General features: G+C 35.4%; 1 protein-coding gene across 1 annotated transcript in view; it reads left to right on the top strand.

Moving 5' to 3' along the window:
• LOC140735415 (bromodomain-containing protein 8-like) overlaps window positions 1-19,079 on the top strand; it is a 93,515-nt gene that overhangs the window by 55,976 nt on the left and 18,460 nt on the right. The window contains exons 18-23 of the mRNA XM_073060460.1: window positions 1,207-1,275; window positions 3,666-3,843; window positions 6,126-6,230; window positions 7,594-7,638; window positions 15,162-15,464; window positions 18,138-18,231. Coding sequence (XP_072916561.1) covers window positions 1,207-1,275; window positions 3,666-3,843; window positions 6,126-6,230; window positions 7,594-7,638; window positions 15,162-15,464; window positions 18,138-18,231 — 794 coding nt within the window. The remainder of the gene's footprint in view (window positions 1-1,206; window positions 1,276-3,665; window positions 3,844-6,125; window positions 6,231-7,593; window positions 7,639-15,161; window positions 15,465-18,137; window positions 18,232-19,079) is intronic.

Below are 19,079 nucleotides of genomic sequence, written 5' to 3'. Positions count from 1 at the left end.
AACAAATGTTCAATTGGCCATCACTCTATCTGATTTGATTTGATGTGATGGGTATTGGGCCTTTCTGGTTGTGAGATTGTTCATCTTGGATTTTCAAAGTTCAAAGCATATATGCACTATACAGCCCTGAGAGTCGTCTTCCCATACACAACCACAAAACGAAAAAGCACCTTGGAGCCTGTTCCAAGAAAATAATAAACACCCAGTGTGCAAGAAAAAAGAACAAATTGTGCAAATGGCAAAAATAGAGCAAAACACAGAATATTAAAGATCAAACCACAAAGTAATTTAGGCAGTCTAGGAATGTTCAGTTTAATTCAGTTCATTTCAGTTTACCACTGTCATTCATTGATTGTCATTCACTGTCAATCAAAATTGCACAAAATAGCAATAAAAAATGGAGAAACCAGAAACACATATAATATGAACCGCAGTGTCCAATCTACAAAGAGCGTTGATTAAACCTTGCCCATGACCCAAGCTTGGCAGCATTGAGCAAGAGGGAGAGAGAGAGCGCGGTCAGATGCAGGCAGACTGCACTGAACACCCACTTGCCTTCCGCTCTTGTCCTCATTGACTTCAATATGGGTCAATGACTTAGTCGGCGAGATTGTGGTGAGAAATGGAGTCAATCATAGGCTCGCACACTGCCACCAGGTTTCTTGGCTTCCATGTTGCGCACTGCTATAAACCTCACTGAACTCCCTCGGAGACCTCAAGGCACCAGATTGCTCAATCAGCCCGAAAATGCACCATCAAAATGTAAATTACAGGTACCAATAATAGCAGAATCATATTAGAAGGAAGAAGTTGAAAAAAAGTAGTTTTGTGAGCTGTCTGAAGGATGTCACCTTTGGTTGTGTTGTTTGCTGGCGCCATCGTATGAAGTGTTTTCTTCAGTTATTGAACCATCAGTGTTTGTGAGAGGATATGCTGGGTCATAATGTTACAACTTGTGGTAGAATACAATCTGCTATTCTAACTACTAACCAGTTTTTGAGTTGCTGGTTTTGTTTGAACTTACATTTATTGTGATAGTGTTCTTTTACACCATGAGGACAGTACTGGCCATTCCTTTCCAAACTGGCATAACTTTGGATTAGCAGTGATGCTAATACACTTACAGTTGGCTGCTGATCACAGAATCATGTTGATGTTTTACAACCTTTACCACTACTGTCTCAAAAGTTGCTCTTCTTTTTTCAGATATGCCAATGTATTCCTTCAGCCAGTAACGGATGATATCGCCCCAGGATATCATAGCATTGTACACAGGTCAGATTTTTGAATAAGCAAAGCAAATTCATGATGATTCTGTAGGTTTTCATAAACAGAATTTTGCCCATTAGGGCTCCTGTTAAAATTTGATGGACTTCACCAAATTGACTTATTTAATATTTTTGTGGGTGATTAATGTTAATGATGCTGCAGGAGTAACTGTATTCTAAGTGCTTTTCTGCAAAAATATTTGGATTCTACTGAATTATATATGTCTACCGATGATTGAACCTTTATAATGAAAAATTGTAGTTTTAATAATCGTCTTCCTTGTGAAAGGAATCCACGTGACTAAAATGTAGATTGTGATTAAAATATCTTACTAAAATTGTTCTAGCATGAACTTACATTGCAGAAAATTATTTAAATTGTATAAGCCATTTCACTGTAAAATAATCAACATTTTAATGAAAGTTAGTGGTTTTGTTATTACTATTAATTTATTTGGAAAAAAACGTAAGTCTCAAGCTTAGGTTAATTTGGCTCTACTACAAAGGCATTGGAAAAATAAGTGTACAAATATGGGTTATCTGTAAAGTTTATTTTTATACAGTTTTAATTATGCCAATATTAGGAATCATAATTTTAAGGACATACAGTATTTCAAAGTGATCCATTAATTTTGAGTTTTGAGATGTTTGTTGAATTGCAGAACACTTTGTACTCTTAGTTATTGTGCACTGGGAAATGCCAAATGAAAGCTTAGATCTTCAAATAAGTGAGCAAGTGATATGATCAAGTGAAGCTGCAAAATTTAATCTGGATTCAAAAATGTGATGAATTAGTAAAAATATTAGTATCAATTTGTGAAGGTGCATCTTGTGAATTTGCTGCTAAAGGAATAATGAGTTCTGCACACAGACTTTTTTCAGTTTAAGCCTTTGTGTCTGAAAATCGTTAACATGGTCAGCAAACATTAAGACAAAGGTGGTTATTCTATCTTTTAATGTAAATACCTCATCAATTATGAGTGTCAGTTTGGAGATAGTTAATATAGAAAATTATTATTTTAAGATTAGTTTGTTTGAGCAAAGATGACCCCAATCTTGATCTGACAGATCCCTTGTGAAATTAGCCTTTCTAGCCTCGGTCAAGTTGTGTATATAAATCAATTTATGGATGTAAGCTCCAATAATTCAATGGAAAGACTTACACTACATCATAATCAAAATACTTAATCTGATTCTTAAAATCTAATGTGGGAGTTGGTATTTAAAACAAAATGCGATAAGTATTCCACCTGGTAGCATTAGCTTCCCACATCTCAAACCTAAAATTAAAATAATTCAAGGTTAAATATGTTAGTTGCTGTCAGGAATTAAAATACTGTGCAATGAATTAACATGAAGTGGTTTAGGATGGTATATATGTACAAGTATATTTTGTTGGTAGATGCAGTTATTAAGGATGTAAGCCAGAGAGTGGTGAATCTGTGGAACTCATTGCCACCGGCAGCTGTGGATGCCATGTCTTTACATAGATTTAAGGCAGAGGTTGATAGATTCTTGACTGGTCATGAAGGGATAGGGGTAGGAGGCAGGAGATTGGGTCTGAGAGGGAAAAAGGATCAGCCATGATGAAATGGTGGAGCAGACTTGATGGGCCAAATGGCCTACTTCTCCAATATCTTATGTTCTTAAGAGAAGGGAGATTTTAGGTAATAGTCATTTTTATAACACCATAAGATATAGGAGTGGAATTAGGCCATTTGACCCTGTGAGGCTACTCTGCCTTTCAGTCATGGCTGATTTACTTTCTCTTTCAACCAATTCTCCTGCCTTCTCCCTGTAATCTTTATTATTCAAGAACTTATCAACCTTCACTTTAAATGTACCCAGTTACTTGGCCTCCACAGCTACCCATGGCAATAAATTCCACAGATACACCATCCTCTGGCTAAAGAAATTCCTCCTTTTAAAGGGATGTCCTTCATTTCTAAGACCCTCTGGTGGAGACTTTCACAAATATAACTGGAAACATCTTCTCCAGTCCACGTTATCGAATCCTTTCAATATTTGTATTACGGTGACCATGAATATTAAAGAGATAAAACCAAAGTGGAATTCCAGTAGATGCACTGCTTGACAGTGGTGCGTCAGGATGAAGTGAATATAAGGTGCCAATCTGTTAACAATCCAGTTTCATGTATATCAAGATACAACTTAAAATGAATGTCTATGGGAGCCATAGAAGGTAAACTCTGTACCCCCAGTGAACATAATATAATTACTAGAAATTTCAACATCTTTAATGCACAGGAAAGTTATGTTAATTGTAGTGGTTAAAAAACTAAATGCTATATTACCAGGAAATCATTACGCGGGAAGGTGGTAGTGATACAGAAATTATCTGTACTAACTGTTGTGTTTCATATCTTTTTTTTATAGGCCAATGGATTTGTCAACAATAAAGAAAAATATAGAGACTGGTTTAATTCGCACAACAGCAGAGTTTCAGCGGGACATAATGCTGATGTTCCAAAATGCAGTGATGTATAATAGTTCTGACCATGATGTGTATCACATGGCATTAGAAATGCAACGAGATGTCTTAGAACAAATTCAGGTAGAATACTCACAATTTGTAGTATTTCATATAAATAATGAAAATGCACAAGTTAGTCCAGACCATTTTTTTTGTAAGATCAAACACAATCCTAAAAAATATGAAGCAGTGTATTTTGAGAGAACCAAAAGGTTAGAGTATATAAACTGAATGTCTCACTTGGTGGTGCAATAATATCAGCACCGGACTCCGAAGCAAAGGTTCCCAAGTTCGAATCCAAGTCGGGTTGAGTGTCGAGATAGCAACTCAGTCTCATAAAAACAAGAAAAAGCTTGCTACGCAAACACTGTCATGGCAGTGCCCCAATAATTCCACTGCCGAGTTAAGGGCTATGCTTCTTCTTCTATATAAAATGAATGGAGGACCCAAGGAAGTACTGGGGAGCTGTTGGAGCTCCAGGTAGGTACATGTCTGTGAATTGCTGAAGGGCAGCAGTGCCAGAAGATAAGGTGATGAAGATCATTTCCTTCGTTCTAAGAGGAGGAAAGTTATCGTATGAGAATATATAGCATTAGGCCACAATTGGAGTACAGTGCACAGTAGTAGTCTCCACACCACACAGGAAAGCTTCCATTCACTTTGTGGCGCGTCGCTGTAACCTTCAAAACCATGGCAATTCAAGTTTTCAAGTGCATCTAAATATTTCTCAAGACTTACAAAAGTACCTGTTTCCACCACCCATCAGACTGCTTTCCAGATTTCAGTTACCTCAGGTGAAAATATTTGTACTCTAATTCTCTCTAATCTCAGGCTGTGCATTTGTAATGCTAGATTGTACATCCCAGAAATTATTTTCTAGGGTGAAGCATTTCACCTACAGAGAGATTCTGGATAGACTGGGATTGTTTTCCTTGCTGTGGAGAAGACCAAGGGGACCTGACTGCTTTGTGCAAAATTCTGGGGGGCATGAATGAGATAAATAGTATGAAACTCATCCCCTTAGCAAAGTGGATTAGGATGATTCAGTGACTCTGTAAGTGTGGTCTCCACAGTATTCTGTCTGTAGATATTTCTTACAATCAGCAGAACTATTGTAGCCTAGTGACATGGTAATACCTTTTATGGCCAGCACTATAACTACTAGATATCGCTTGCTGGAAATGCAGTTGAGAATAATTTCCTTTCTGATTTGTGAGCAAAAAAATTAGTGAGCTATCACTGTGATGGTAATTCAGTCAATTTATGCACATGTAATTTAATATTTTTTGTTTTTTGTTCATAAATAATAAATATATATAAAATAATATAAAGTAAAGCAAGCAACAAGTGTATTTTTGACCGATTTGTATATTTCCATAGTTATTGAGTGGTTTTCTTGATTAAATTACTATGAGTATGTTAATAATACACACAAAGTGCTGGAGGCACTCAGCAGGTCAGGCAGCATCTATGGAAATGAATAGATACTCGACGATTTAGACTGAGGAGAAAGGGGGAAGGTGGCAGAATTAAAATGTGGAGGGAGGGGAAGGAAGCTAGCTGGAAGGTGATAGGTGAAGTGGGTGAGAAAAGTCAAGGGCTAGAGAAGAAGGAATTTGATAGGAGGGGAAAGTGGACCATAGGAAAAAGAGAAGGAGGGAACCCAGGGGAACTAATAGACAAGGGAGGAATTTGTTTACCGGGAGGAGAAATCGATATTCATGCCATGGGGTTGAGAGGCTGCCCAGATACATATGCATATGTTAACTACATTTACCTGATTTGTAAGTGTAAACCTGGCGTTTTCTACAAAAATTAATGTAGGTCATGAAATCAATCATGTACCCACATCTGTGTATGGTCTGTAATTTCAGTGGAGTATTGTGCATATAAGTCAGTTTCATTTGCTATTTTACTTCAGTACAATGAATAATAAATTAGAAGTCACTCCAAAATTTGATTGTGTTCATTAAACAATTTAGTCTGCTTCTGTTAGTTATCTTATTTGACTTTCCTGAGTTCAGTTGAAATATGTTTATTTATCTAGTTTCATAACCACCTACCGTAATCCTTTTCTACATTCTGTAGTCTCCATTTCTATATGAATAAATCTATATATTTTATAAATAATATTAACATGATATATAATTCATAACTTATTCTTCTTTTAAATAGTCCCTTTACAGTAAATTGTGAGCATAGAAAACTGGGCAATAATTCTGAATGCCCTTCTTCTATAATTTGAGAAAATGATCTAACATGATATAAGAGAAACAGTATAAGTTTAATAAGCCAGTGGTAATATTGTTCTTTTTTGGCTTTAGGTCTAGCTTCATCTTTCTCTTTCTTTTCCCCCCTCCCAGCAATTTTTAGCCACTCAATTAATAATGCAGACCTCAGAATCTGGAATCAGTGCTAAGAGCCTACGTGGGCGTGATTCAACACGAAAGCAGGATTCTGCAGAGAAGGTTAGTCAGAAACCATCACTACTATTGTTCTTATTGTGTTGAACCATGAATCCTGTGCTGTTACTTTTTTAAAGAAACGAACTATTGAATAGCAGACATTACAGGATTTGATCTAAATTAAGAAATTTATTGTCATAAATTACCAGTTGTATGCTGAACATCTTATAAGGGTAATCCTTGGAATTGAAGCTTGGATTCATTTTTTCCTTCATGTATGGGGCGGGGAGAGAAGCCACATGTAATATATTATTTCAGTGAATTATTTTAAGTTACCCAACACAGTTTGGACATTGGGCATTCCCAATCAAATGCGTCCCTTAATGTTTTATGACTACTTGTTTCCAAATGCTGCAACCCTGTGCAGCTTACAACATACTGCGACATTTAGAGCTGTAGCAGAAGCCACAAAATATTTGTAGTGAACCTGGATAGTGCATGTTCTCTCAGCCTAATTTTAGAGTTGCTGAACAGTGGTACTAAAGTGGTTATAGATCTCTGAGATCACAGATAATGAATGAATGAAATAATTCTTTATCAATTGGGTAATGTACCAAACTGTTCAATGGTTGGAGTAAACATAGTTGGTAATAATTATTCAGTGTAAGTTCATATTCTAACCTAAAATTTGGCAACACTTCCTGAGAAATTCCTCTCTCCCAACATTAGTTGTTTTGTCCATTTTAAGTTCTGAAGATATGGTACCAACTATAAAACTAATATTATTATTAACAGTTCTTAATGATGAAGAATGGCTTTGTATCCATAATAATGTAATGTTAAAGTAAGTATTTAAAATTACTTCAACAGATTTACTTTTGCTTACCCTTTTGTTACTTTTCCTCCTACGTTCTCCATTTCCCCCTCTCATTTCACTGTTTCTATCTCACCATACATTTACTTTCCCTTACAAACTTGGTTTTCAGCAGCTGAATATTGTTTAGTGCCACATGAATTGCATTTCTAATTTTAATTTACAATTTGTAAGCTAAAGTATTTTCAATAATCTTAGATTCTTCTTACCATAGCCCAAGACCAATCATAGCCGTAGTAGAATCCTAGCCAGGGGTATAATTGTAGACAAAAATATTATTCTTCTGTATAATATGATCAGCTTAACTCCCACTGGACACAAGTTTTACATGCATTTGGAATGCCTTAACTTTTATTACTAATGGCCTGAATTTTCCAGCTCTAGCTGTAGCCCAGAGATAAACAATTCGGATAAATGGATTACTGACCACAATAAAATTACATTTTAGAAATACAGGTTGATGGCTCCAGGAGAGAGTGTAGCTGGTTTGCTTTCGTGTTTGCTCAGGTTGAATCTGATTTGATGTTTTTTTTCTTGTTTGTCCTTTAACAGGACAGTGTCCCAATGGGCTCTCCTGCCTTCCTTCTCTCTCTCTTTGTAAGTATTCAATGCAGTGTACAGATAAGTCACTTTCAGGAGGTGTCAGAATCTGAAGTGCATGCTTTGCTTGGTGTACTTACCGCAGATTATTTAAGTCAATCAGTGGTAAATACTAATTTACTGGTTTAAGTCCTGACACTTTTGCTGTGCAACTTTATTTTGATGAGATCTTTCCAGTTTACTTCATTAGATTCAATAATATCTGATATTTCATTATTATATAAATGTCATATTGATCAACAATTCCAACTGTTTTGCGTGAAGTCAGTGCCAGTTCATGGTTGGTTGAGCCAGTAAGCTGATGGTCAGTTAGGTTCTGCTTGGAGGAAGACTTTTCAATTCAATTATGGAAATATACAACTAAAGAGGAACTTCAGCCAGTTCAACATTTGTTTTAATGTATAAAAAATTAATGAATAGGTATTCGTAATCCTGCCTGCCAAGGCTTCAAGATGTGTAAACCAATGAGCCAATATAAGAAAGTGTGTAGATCCACATTTGAGTTCACAGATGTAGCTAATGTAGCCACTTTTTAATACAACAACCTATTGTCTTATAGGAGAGCCTAGTATTTTACAGAGCATTCACTTCAATATTCGTAAAGATTTCTGGATGGGATATCACACCAGCATAATTTTCTTTGCATCATGTTTCGTGGATTTCTCAAATATTAAAATACTAGGTTTTTGGAAAGCTACTCTTGGAACACAGTATAGTTTCAAATGTAGTCAGAAGCTTCAACAGGAGGGAGCAATCTAGTCGTGTCACTAATGGGTTCTGTCAACAATGCAGCATTCTGTCAGACAAACTTTGCTTCTTTATTATGGTTATTATGACTTTCTATCTTTTTTTAAACGTAAATTTGTTAGTGTTTGCTAATATAATCGAGCTATTTCAGTGCATTGGTCAGTTGGTGAATTCATAAAAGGATTTTCATGGAGTTAGAGTCAACAAAATATTAGTAAAGTGAAATAGATACCAAAATTCACAAAAATGCATAAATGAATATTTCTGCTAGTTTATCTAAAAATGCACCTTTTCTCTTTACTCCTCATAATATAATTGGTTTAAAAACTTGGATGGATATTTGGCTGTAATCTGAACCAGCAAAAAAATCAGTAGTGATGACTGGTTGTGTCTCTGTTCCTCCAACCTTTTAACATTAATGATCTGAATTTGTGTTATATTTATATAGAATCAGTAATTAACTCCTAGTTGCCATGATTCTTCTTTAATTTAGTGATTCCATTGCTACATGCAAATAAGTGGTTCTTAAGTGATTCTAATTGTGAGTAGTCCTACACTTTTGAATACCATTACCCTAGGTCATCATTTTAAGCAAGTTTAGTTATACATTTCCAAACAAATAGAATTTTGCAGAAGCATCTTAACTACCCAGTCATATTCTAATTCATCTCCAGTTCCCTGCAACGTACCACTTTCCATTTTATCAAGTTAACAAATATTGCAACATAAATACAACACATAGCAATGATCTGAAATCTGCCATTAAAATTAATTTGTTCATATACGTAAAAAATAAACATGGAAAATCAGGTCCTATAACAGTGGACTGTTTCTCTTAAACATGAGATTCTGCAGATACTGGTAATCCAGAGTTACGCACAGCTTCTTTGATTGTCAGTTATAAGAAATTATAATTCTTGTAATTATTATCTTCCAAAGTGTCTCATAATTTCTATATTGGGGTAGTTTGCAGACAAACCTCACTAGATTTTCAAGTGGGCTCAAATTAGGCTTTAGGACTGACTTAAACTTTTTGAATATGCCATACATGTACATTGAGATTTTCCTGTGAATGAAATGACAATTGATATTTGTATGTGAATAACAGATATTGAAAAAATACAAAAAGCATTTCGTACTCATTCGGTGTTAATTTTGTCGGAAGTGGAAATTTTTTTTAGCATTTTGAACAACGTAGTCAGAGGTTAGGAGATGAGACTGATTCAACTGATTAAATATTGCACCAATCAAAGTGCCTTTTGTACAAAGACATTTTGAATGGAGTATATTTTAAATGGGAAAGGTAGAGTGAAATGTAAAGGTAATATAAAAGATTTTATTTATTTTATATCTGTCATTTCAGTAAGAAAATGTTCTTTAAAAATCACTCCATGCTAAATGGCATTCTGAATTGGACAACCATTTAGAATGGTTGGTGCTAGTTGATATTGTGAATGTTTGATATTATGAAGTCTGTATGTCCATTATTTTGAGGGAGCTGCTTTAAAACAAATTACTTCCTTAATCCTTTGAGGATCTGAATCAAATACCTTGTGTGGTCATATATGCTACAAAGTTATGGTGAAATAAAGTCTAACTACACAAAGATTTTAAAGCTTGAAAATTAAGCCAATAAGAATCTTTAAAGATTACCTAATATGTTCTGACACTGCATTTAAATTATATTGCCACACTTTTAAAGAGCTGACTTTTCATAGTAATATCTTTAAATTATTTTCCATGTTTTGGGCCTAACAAAGACATCTGATTTTAAAGAAGTCGATGATTCAAAATCCAATTAAATACTTAATAATTAATGCATATCACAAACATCGTTAGATTTGTGTCACTATTTCTTCATTATGCTCTAGCTAAGTAAATATGTCCTAAGTATGAATTATCGTGTTCTATATTGACTTCTATTTGGAAATACAGTGAACTGGCTTCAATGGTGAACTGATTTCCTAAGATGTTCCAATCATTTTTCTTAATTATCCACATTTTCCAAGTACATACTTGGGTTTCAGTTTCATTACATCCAATCCATCTTTGCTGATATACACGAGAATCTTCAGTTAAAAAAATACAAAGATTTTAATGGAGTGGGATAGCAAATTTGTTACCCACATTAAGATAATTACTACTTCAAGCAACAAGTAGAATTACATCCTCCCACTTCCTAAATTCTAACTGTAAGAAATTTAAAAAACTTTTAAGTAAAAATTGCATTCCAGAATAATATATGTTAAGTGGCAGGAGAATGGAGTTGAGAGGAATAGTAAATCAGCCATGATGGAATGCAGAGCGGACTCACTTAGCTGAATGGCCAAATTCTGCACCTACGTCCAATGGTCTAAATGGACAGACGCTGTTCCAGCATTTAGTTCCAAGCACTAATTCATTTTTTTGTCATTTCATCTATACAGAAGATTCTAAATGGGTATTTTCCTCTAACCTGATTGCAACAATTAACATCTTTGGAGAGGTCGTTAGCAGATGATGATATCACTATACTGGCTGAACTACATGGAAATCTTGGAGTTTTGTGTGTTCTGAATATACTTTTATTTCAGCAACTGCATGTTACCTAAACACACATAAACTTCTATTTTAAGTCAATCAATGATTTTTTTTTTAGTTTAACTGAAACTCGTTTTTAAAAGCTGTCCTATGTTGACATTTCTAGTTTCCCCATGTATTTCAGCCAGCAACAGCAAGCGCTGTGACCTATCTGATGACAAAATACTGTTAACGATCTCTGCAAAGCAGTTAATTGCTGTTACCAGGTGAGTGGAATGCATTGTTTGAATTTCTTTGCTCAAGTGAAGAAGATGCTAGTCTAGGAGTGTTTTATATATTAAGGTTCTTGTTCTTTATGGAAATAACATTTTCAAGCAGTTGCTCAATTAATTTTGCTTCCGAATCTGTTAATATGCTGGCATCAATCAGTTCTTTTATTAATTTATTTAAGTATGGCATTCTATAAAGTCCTTACCCTTGTAGCGTGGATGGAGTTTTGTTCTTGTTCATTGTTTTCATGTAATCTATAAATAAAGCCCTTTTATTTCCTACTGCTAAGAAAACAATGCAAGCTATTTGTAGCCAATTAGTTTGTGCTTTTCAGTTCTTTTCCCTCTAGCATATGTGCAATCTCCCTCATTGAATGAGATACTCAGTTAACAAAGAAAATACCTGCAGCTGTAAATATTCAGTGCCTCCCCAATAGGCAATGAAAAAGAGTAATTGTTTTTTCCATTAGGATGGTGGTACAAGAGGACGTCGCTGTGCGATTGAAGCAGATATGAAAATGAAGAAGTGACTCTCCCCAATTGGACTTAATGTGAAATGTGCAGCGCTGTATGAAGCTGTACTACCTTCATCTGTATTGATGGGAATAACTTGTACAGCCTCATTTTAGTGTACAGTTTTTGTTCTGAGAACAATGTATGTGCTGAATAAAATTATTCAAACAGCCTGAAAGGCTTTGTGACTTTTGGAACTTTATATAACAAATGAAGTTATGTTAATAACTATGGGAAACAGAACAGCTATCACTTATGTTAATTAGCTTTGGGAAGTTTCGGGGAATTTCTATTTATTTTGTAAATGGCACATTGCATTTGTGCTTTGCTTGAGCTTTTTAAAGAAGGACTTTTTCTTGAATATCCATCAAAGGTTTTGAAGTTTAAATTTCTTTGTTGAATTGCCTCTGTAATTGGGTAAGTACCTTCTGTCATGAGTGGAAAGATGAAATGTAAAATAGATTTTATAGAATTTCAGATTTCTAAGTTTGTTACAAGAGAAAAAGTTGCAAGAATAAATTAGCAGAGCAGGCCTTCAATACAATTCAAATTTGAATATGCATAATAACTGAGGCTATGTCCACACTAGACCGGATAATTTTTAAAAAGCCGGTTTCGCGTAAAAATGATAGGCGTCCACACTATATGTTTTTAAAAATATCTCTATCCACATTGAAACGGAGATTTCAGCAAATTTCCTCCTCAGGACACATCTACCAAAAACAAGCGACATGTTTGGTGTCGAATCTCACTGTAAAAGTGTGCATTTGTGTAGTTATAGACCAGAAAAACTTAAAATGACGGACAGCTGTTGGCTTTCACGCAGGAGAACTTAAAAGTAAAAAAAAACAAATACTGGAGCGTACAGAGGCAACCAACAGGGAGTTCACGGACAGATTGACCCAGCTGACGACGAACATTGAAAAACGAACTAACTCTTTTGCATTAATAAAGCACCTTGTTAAATGTATAAATGCTTTAATGTCTGCATTAGTGTTATCTTGTTTTTCCATACAATGTTACATTAGGCTGTTACACATCTATTGTCAGAGAAGTACTTGCATAAATAGGTAAACCACCTTCATATGAGCAAGGACAGAAAACAGGGCAAAGTGAGTATACTTATTTATTCAGTAAGTTATGGGTCAAAGTATTTGGTGAGTACATTTCTAACTCTTCTGGTGTCAGTTTCGTTGCCTTCTGTTCTGAAATTGTTAGGTTGCGTTCAAGAAAGCAATGAAATAGCGTGCTGCCGTCTGACGGTGTTTTCAGAAGTCTCCACACTGCTCCGGCCAATCCGGCGTTTTCAAAAATACACACTTTGGAGAACGTTTCTGAAAAGCTCCAGTTTTGGGGGACGAAAACGCCGTTTTAGTGTAGGCGAAGGGAATGAAGAGAAAAAGCTTCGGTTACAGATTTATCCAGTGTAGTGTGGACGTAGCCTGAGTTGTACAGTCTCTATAGGATGATGATAGATTATGCTGCATCTTTCCAGTTATAATGACTCAGCTTAAACTGTGAGGTATACTATTATTAAATTCCATTTAATAGTGTTGATACTATTAGAAGGTGTGATTGTTATATCAAAATGTGCAACAATATACATTTATAAAATTCAGTTCAAAGCGAGAATGCTTCAAAGAAGCTATATTCTACTATTAGTCCCCATTAAAATGGATTAAAGATTTTGATGCTTGTACAATTTGCCAAAACTGGGTAAATGTTCTGTGTCACTTATCTTCATGAACACAATGCCCAAAAGGTAAATTTCTAGCAAAATTTGAGTTCTCTTCTTCAGTTGTGTTATTTTCATTGTGCATGCATAATATGTATGTGCATGGTAACATAACACTGTCATACATGACAGTTAATTTTATTACTTATGGCTCAATAATTTACAATCAAAATGCACTTGTTATATTGCGTTATTTTTTAAATTATCTGAATTCCCTTCTAGTTTTATAAAATCTACATGAATAAAGGAAACTGAACTAGTCTGAACATTGCTCCCCATATCTGTGAAGTAGTTAAATAAATCATTGATTAAGTAAACATTGGATGTAGAATCTAAATGCTAGATGGCCATTAGCTTGCAAGCAATGTGTCTCATCATATTGATATGTAACATCCCAGCAGAAGAAATGCAAGTAATGTTTATTACATTTACAAATATTTGAATTTGTCTGATTATGTAAATAAAAATTTACATGGTAAATATGCTAGGTTACTATATCTGCACCCAGCATTTTTATCTGAAACCTTGTATTAATTACTGTATGTCTGATCCTTTAATATATTATAATTAAAGTATAATTATGATCTTACTGTTGTGTCATGATAACTGGTAGTTAAACATTTAATAAGTCTGTAGACATTTTACATTCCATGCCAACCCTTTTGCCCAGGCTTAACTTCCTTTGAACAACAGTTAACCTCTCTTCTACTATCTAGTTAGTAAGTTTATATTCAGTCATTATTGGGTTGTTGGTTGGTTCACCTCCAAATAGCACTGTTACCCCTGAGTCAGAAGGTTGTTGGTTTAACTCTTAAAAACTTGACTACTTAAGTTATGCTGATTTAAACCCTCAAACTTGAGGAATGCTGTGTTGTCAGAGGTATGCAATCTTCTCAATGAGGTAACTTTGTCTACTCTTTTGTAAAATGCCAGTGATTGGAGTGAGTATTGTGAGGTGGTAAAAGTACAAGTAAATCATGATATTGAAGTTGATGGCATTTTTCTAGGTTTTCAAATGGCTTTTGATAAGTTTCCTGAGAAAAAGTCAGAGGAGACTGAATTGTGAACCAGTGGTAGAACGGATTGCCAGCAAGGCTATTATTATTCCACAAGGACCCTGCTAGGATCACTACTGTTCACAAGTTATACTAATGATAAATATTGCAATAAAGATATGCCATGTGTTATTTTATGGAAAGAATTAAATTTGAGAATAGATGAGCGTATTCATTACTGAATAAATTATAGGAACTCAGTGTGTGAGCAGCATCTGTGGGAGGAAAGGAATTGTCGTTTGAGTGGGTGCAAACTCTGCTAAACTGATACAGATTCAAAAAATAGTGATGTACCTACTGTGAGAAATACCACAGTGATACTTTGAATGGGACTTGATTTGAGAAATGGGAGCCTCACTCACCCTGTAGTTATTTTTTTAATCTGTAGAGACCTCTGCATTCTGGCTTGAGATGATTGAATTGGAAATGTGGTCATTACTCGTCACCATTCTGCCTTGCTTTTAGATGAAAAAATATTTAACTTAGAAAATCAATCTAAATGTTTAGATTAACTTATTTAACCATCATAATGAGATGACAATTATGGTTTAGCTGTAGAAAATTATTTAAATTTTCAGTCTATGTGATTATAATATGTAATTGGCTTCTCAGATATTCAAGAAAGTATATTGATAATTAGTGAGTTTCAGAAGTTTATTTCGTACATACTTGTTTCCATAGGCTTTGGAGGTGGAGACTGATATTGCTAAAGAGGAACGAGAAATTGAAATACAGAAAGAAATTTACAGACAGATCCTGGGAATGAAGTCTGAAAGTAAGATAGAAAAGCATGGATCAATAGGCGAGGATCAAAGGAGTAATGACATTTTTAAAGTCCAGACAGAACATTGTGAGAAAATGGAAGTGTGCCTGGAACCTTTAGGGAAAGAGGAGTCAGAACATTTTAAGAACATAGAGTATTCCCAGGAGCGAGTTGAAGCAAGGAATATTGACTCGGAGAAAGTGTACTTAGATCTGGTGAAGGTAAGATATTAATATTTTGGGTGTAAAATACTGAACCTATGTTTACAGCCACCCAAGCCAAAAATGACCCATTTATATTCTTAATCTCTGTTTTATGTTTGCAAATCCTCTCTGCATTCCAGGCATTACCCTGAATATTGTGCACTCTAAATTTGCTTTATAATTTCTGTTGTAATCCCCCTTTATGTGAGAACTTCTGAAAATCCAAATGTACCAAAGGGTATGATCACATTGCTGCTTCGTGATTCTATGGACTTAGTTTCGATCCTGACCTTGTGTGCTGCCTTTGTGGAATTTCCACATTTTCCCTATGACCGCAGGGTTTTCCGTCTGATGCTCTCATTCCAAAGATGCACTGGTAGGTAGTTTAACTAGTGTTAAAGTACTAAAGTGTCTCTTTAGTACAGGGATTTCACAGCCTGGGGCCCACGGACCCCTTGTTTAATAGTAAGGGTCCTTGACATAGATAAGGTTGGGAACCCCTGCTTTAGTACATGCAGGTGGCAAAATGTCAGCGGAGGGAGAATAGGTAGCATGGATATTGGGAAATGAGAGAGGGAACAGGACTGATGGGGTTGCTCTGCTGGAAAATGGTATGGACGTCATGGGCCAAGTGGCATTCTTCTCTATCATAGTAAGTAATTAATTAGCCACATTGCTTCATCTTTATTCATCCTGCTAGTTACAATCTCAGTAAGGACTCTTAAAATACGATTTCACTTCCATAAAACTACGTTGACTCCATCAGAATAATATTGCCGAAGCCAAGACTCAGACATTTGTAATGAGCTTCAGATGGAAATGTCGAGAGAATGATTCACCTCGGCTTCATTGTGAGACTTCCTTCATCAGAAAGGTTAGTCTCCACCAAATTAAGTTCGCGTCACATGATAACAAGGAGCAACTGGAAGCATTGGATACAAGCAAAGACTATTCCAGCAACATTTCAGTACTGAAAATTTATAGTACAGACCTAACCACTGCAGTAAAATTACAATATTCAGCATGTGTCCAGCATTGTGAAAAATTGAAAACAGGCTGTTCCAGATGTCCACTGTGAACTAATGCTCTATCAGTCTGTTCAGTCATATGTAAGGTGATTCAAGGTGTCAATACCCGTGCTATCAGAGCATGCGTTACATGCTCACCAATGGTTGGTTAGTTAATTCAGTCCCCATTCCAGACCTCAGTCCAGATATGGACAAAAAAAGGAATTCTAGAGGTGAAGTGAGAATTATTGTCCTTGATATCAAAGCAGAGAGAATCAAAGGAGCATTGATAGGCAGGTGTAAGAAAGAATTAGTTGGAGAGGTGAGGGAAATAAGGAGAGGAAAATAGGTTTAATTGGATTGCTCCCTTGGGAGCTTGCATGGACAAGAATACCAGAATTATGTTATGTCAAGGAGCACCTATGACTCTGAAGCCAATAAGAATCGAGGAAAAAACTACAAACTTCATTGTAGGTGCTGAAGGTCAATCATCACATCACAAGACATTAAATTTCTTCAAAGTTGTGTCTAGGCCAGTTCTAATACAAATTGGAAAGGCCTGCTATGGAAAATTATTGAATTCGAATTCTGAATCAAGAGAGCTGTAACATCCCTAGTCAGAAGTTAAGATGCTAATTCTTGAGCTTATGATAGGCTTCTTTGGAACAGGGTAAAAGGCCAAATGTAGAGAGAGTAGAGTTTGTTGAGAATGGAGAATTTAAGTGGCAGACAACTAGAAGTTTAGGTCACCCTTGTGGGTTGAGTGGAGATCTGCAAGCCATTACTGAATCTACAGTTTGCTTCACATTATGAGCATTGAATGCCATTTTGAAAATTGTAGCTGAAGGTAGTGTTTATGTTCTTGGGAAGAGAAGTGGTAAAAGCAAGTTATGAATCTCCTGGGATTGCATGAGAAGGGGCGGGTCTCGGTGAAGATGGATGGAAAAATTAGGGAGTCATGAGTCTGGTGAACAGGGAAGGAGGAATGGCTGTTGGTGGCATCGGATTGAAGGAAAAAGACGTTATGGAGAATGTTCCTTTAAATACAGACTAATGTAAAAAGTGATAACAAGGGTGTGTGAGGAGAGGATGAGTGGAGAAATGTGAGAGCTGGAGTACATGCAGTTGAGTCAATCAGTTACTGTACGTGGAGGGCAAGCCACAGTTTAATAAAAAAGTTAGACTTAGTGAATCAGAACAGATATGATGGAATTGGGGAAACTGGGTAGAAGAGTGGGAGGAGTGTAATCATGCTAACTGTGGGAATCCATGGGCTTTAATGGATTAATGTAGCTGGTTACTAAGCCCCTAAAGCTGAGATAGAGAAATTAAAATAATAAGGGAAGAGACAAGACACGTGCATGTGAAAGTGAAATCAGGTGAAAGCTGGCAGAATAAGTGAATATGCTTTTACTTTATTTCAGATTTCCAGAATCAGCAGTTTCTAGGTTTTCAAGCAGAGTTTGCCCATAGGAACTCTGTAATAGGCAATCGGAAACTCTGCTGCATGGATTTTTCAGTATATTAGTTTAGTCTTAATTAAAGTGCTTGGTTTCTGCGTGTATTAAACAAATGCCTGACTAGTCATAATAGTTACTGAAAAATTAATATTTTATTTGATTATAAGAATTTATAAGTAGCAAATATTGTTAATTCCATGGCTTTCAATTTCTTGTTTGTCTAGTGCTTTGAGGGCAACTGCAGTTATCTTGCACTTTATTCAAAGGGCAATCCACTTCTAGAATCACAGCACAATATTGCAGGGAATGAACAAATGGGTAAGTGCCCACTGGAAAGCTTTCCAAAAAAATCCTTTAGTTTCTTACTTTACAGAGACAATTATATGAATTTTACAGGACAAATATCCTCTTCTATTGTGTCATCTTTATCTTTTTATATTCTTTACTGTTCTTAAATTGGTCAGAATCTGTATTAATATTGGTTCTCCCACATCTCCAATTAGGAGTGGCACTGTCTACTAAACTTTTTTTAAATTCAGCAACCTTCATATCAGATCTCAAAATGCCACAATCTACTTCTATTATTGTCTACCAATAATCTGGCAGAATGATTTAAAACTAAATATGTGGCTTTATATTTGAAGCTGTACTGTGAGCTGGAAGCTTGCTGTACAGTATATCAAATGAATAGAAATTATATAATTGTATTAATTGAAATCTTTTTTCAAGTAGAGAGTAATTCTACCTGAGAAAGCATTTGACAGTTATTGGCACCATCGTAATTGCTGCATATATGTAATTCTCTTTAGTTGAAAACTTGGTAAAAGATTAGTGAGATAAGTAGTAGGTACCAGCAATGCAAAATAGTCTTCAGCATTCTCAAGTACCTTTCACTTACTTTGGTTCCCTTAGAACCCAAGATTTAAGTACACAAATAGAGTCATAAACTGAACATAATCTGTGCAAGGAGAGACTTTGAGTGACAGTTATTCATTGTCTGCTTCCTTGTATTAATTTCAGGAATGAATCAATTCAAAAGCATCATTGGAGCAACAGGCATTATTGATTATTTTACTTCTTGTTTCTCTAGACATCATACTGATACAGCAAACCTTGTATATCTGTGTTAACTCCCAAAATTTCAAATATATTTGAGAAATTTCAAT

The sequence above is a fragment of the Hemitrygon akajei genome, chromosome 11, assembly GCF_048418815.1.
Source record: "Hemitrygon akajei chromosome 11, sHemAka1.3, whole genome shotgun sequence".
Taxonomy (NCBI): Eukaryota; Metazoa; Chordata; class Chondrichthyes; order Myliobatiformes; family Dasyatidae; genus Hemitrygon; species Hemitrygon akajei.
Note: the sequence above shows the minus strand (reverse complement) of the source record. Positions and strands in the feature narration are given on the sequence as shown.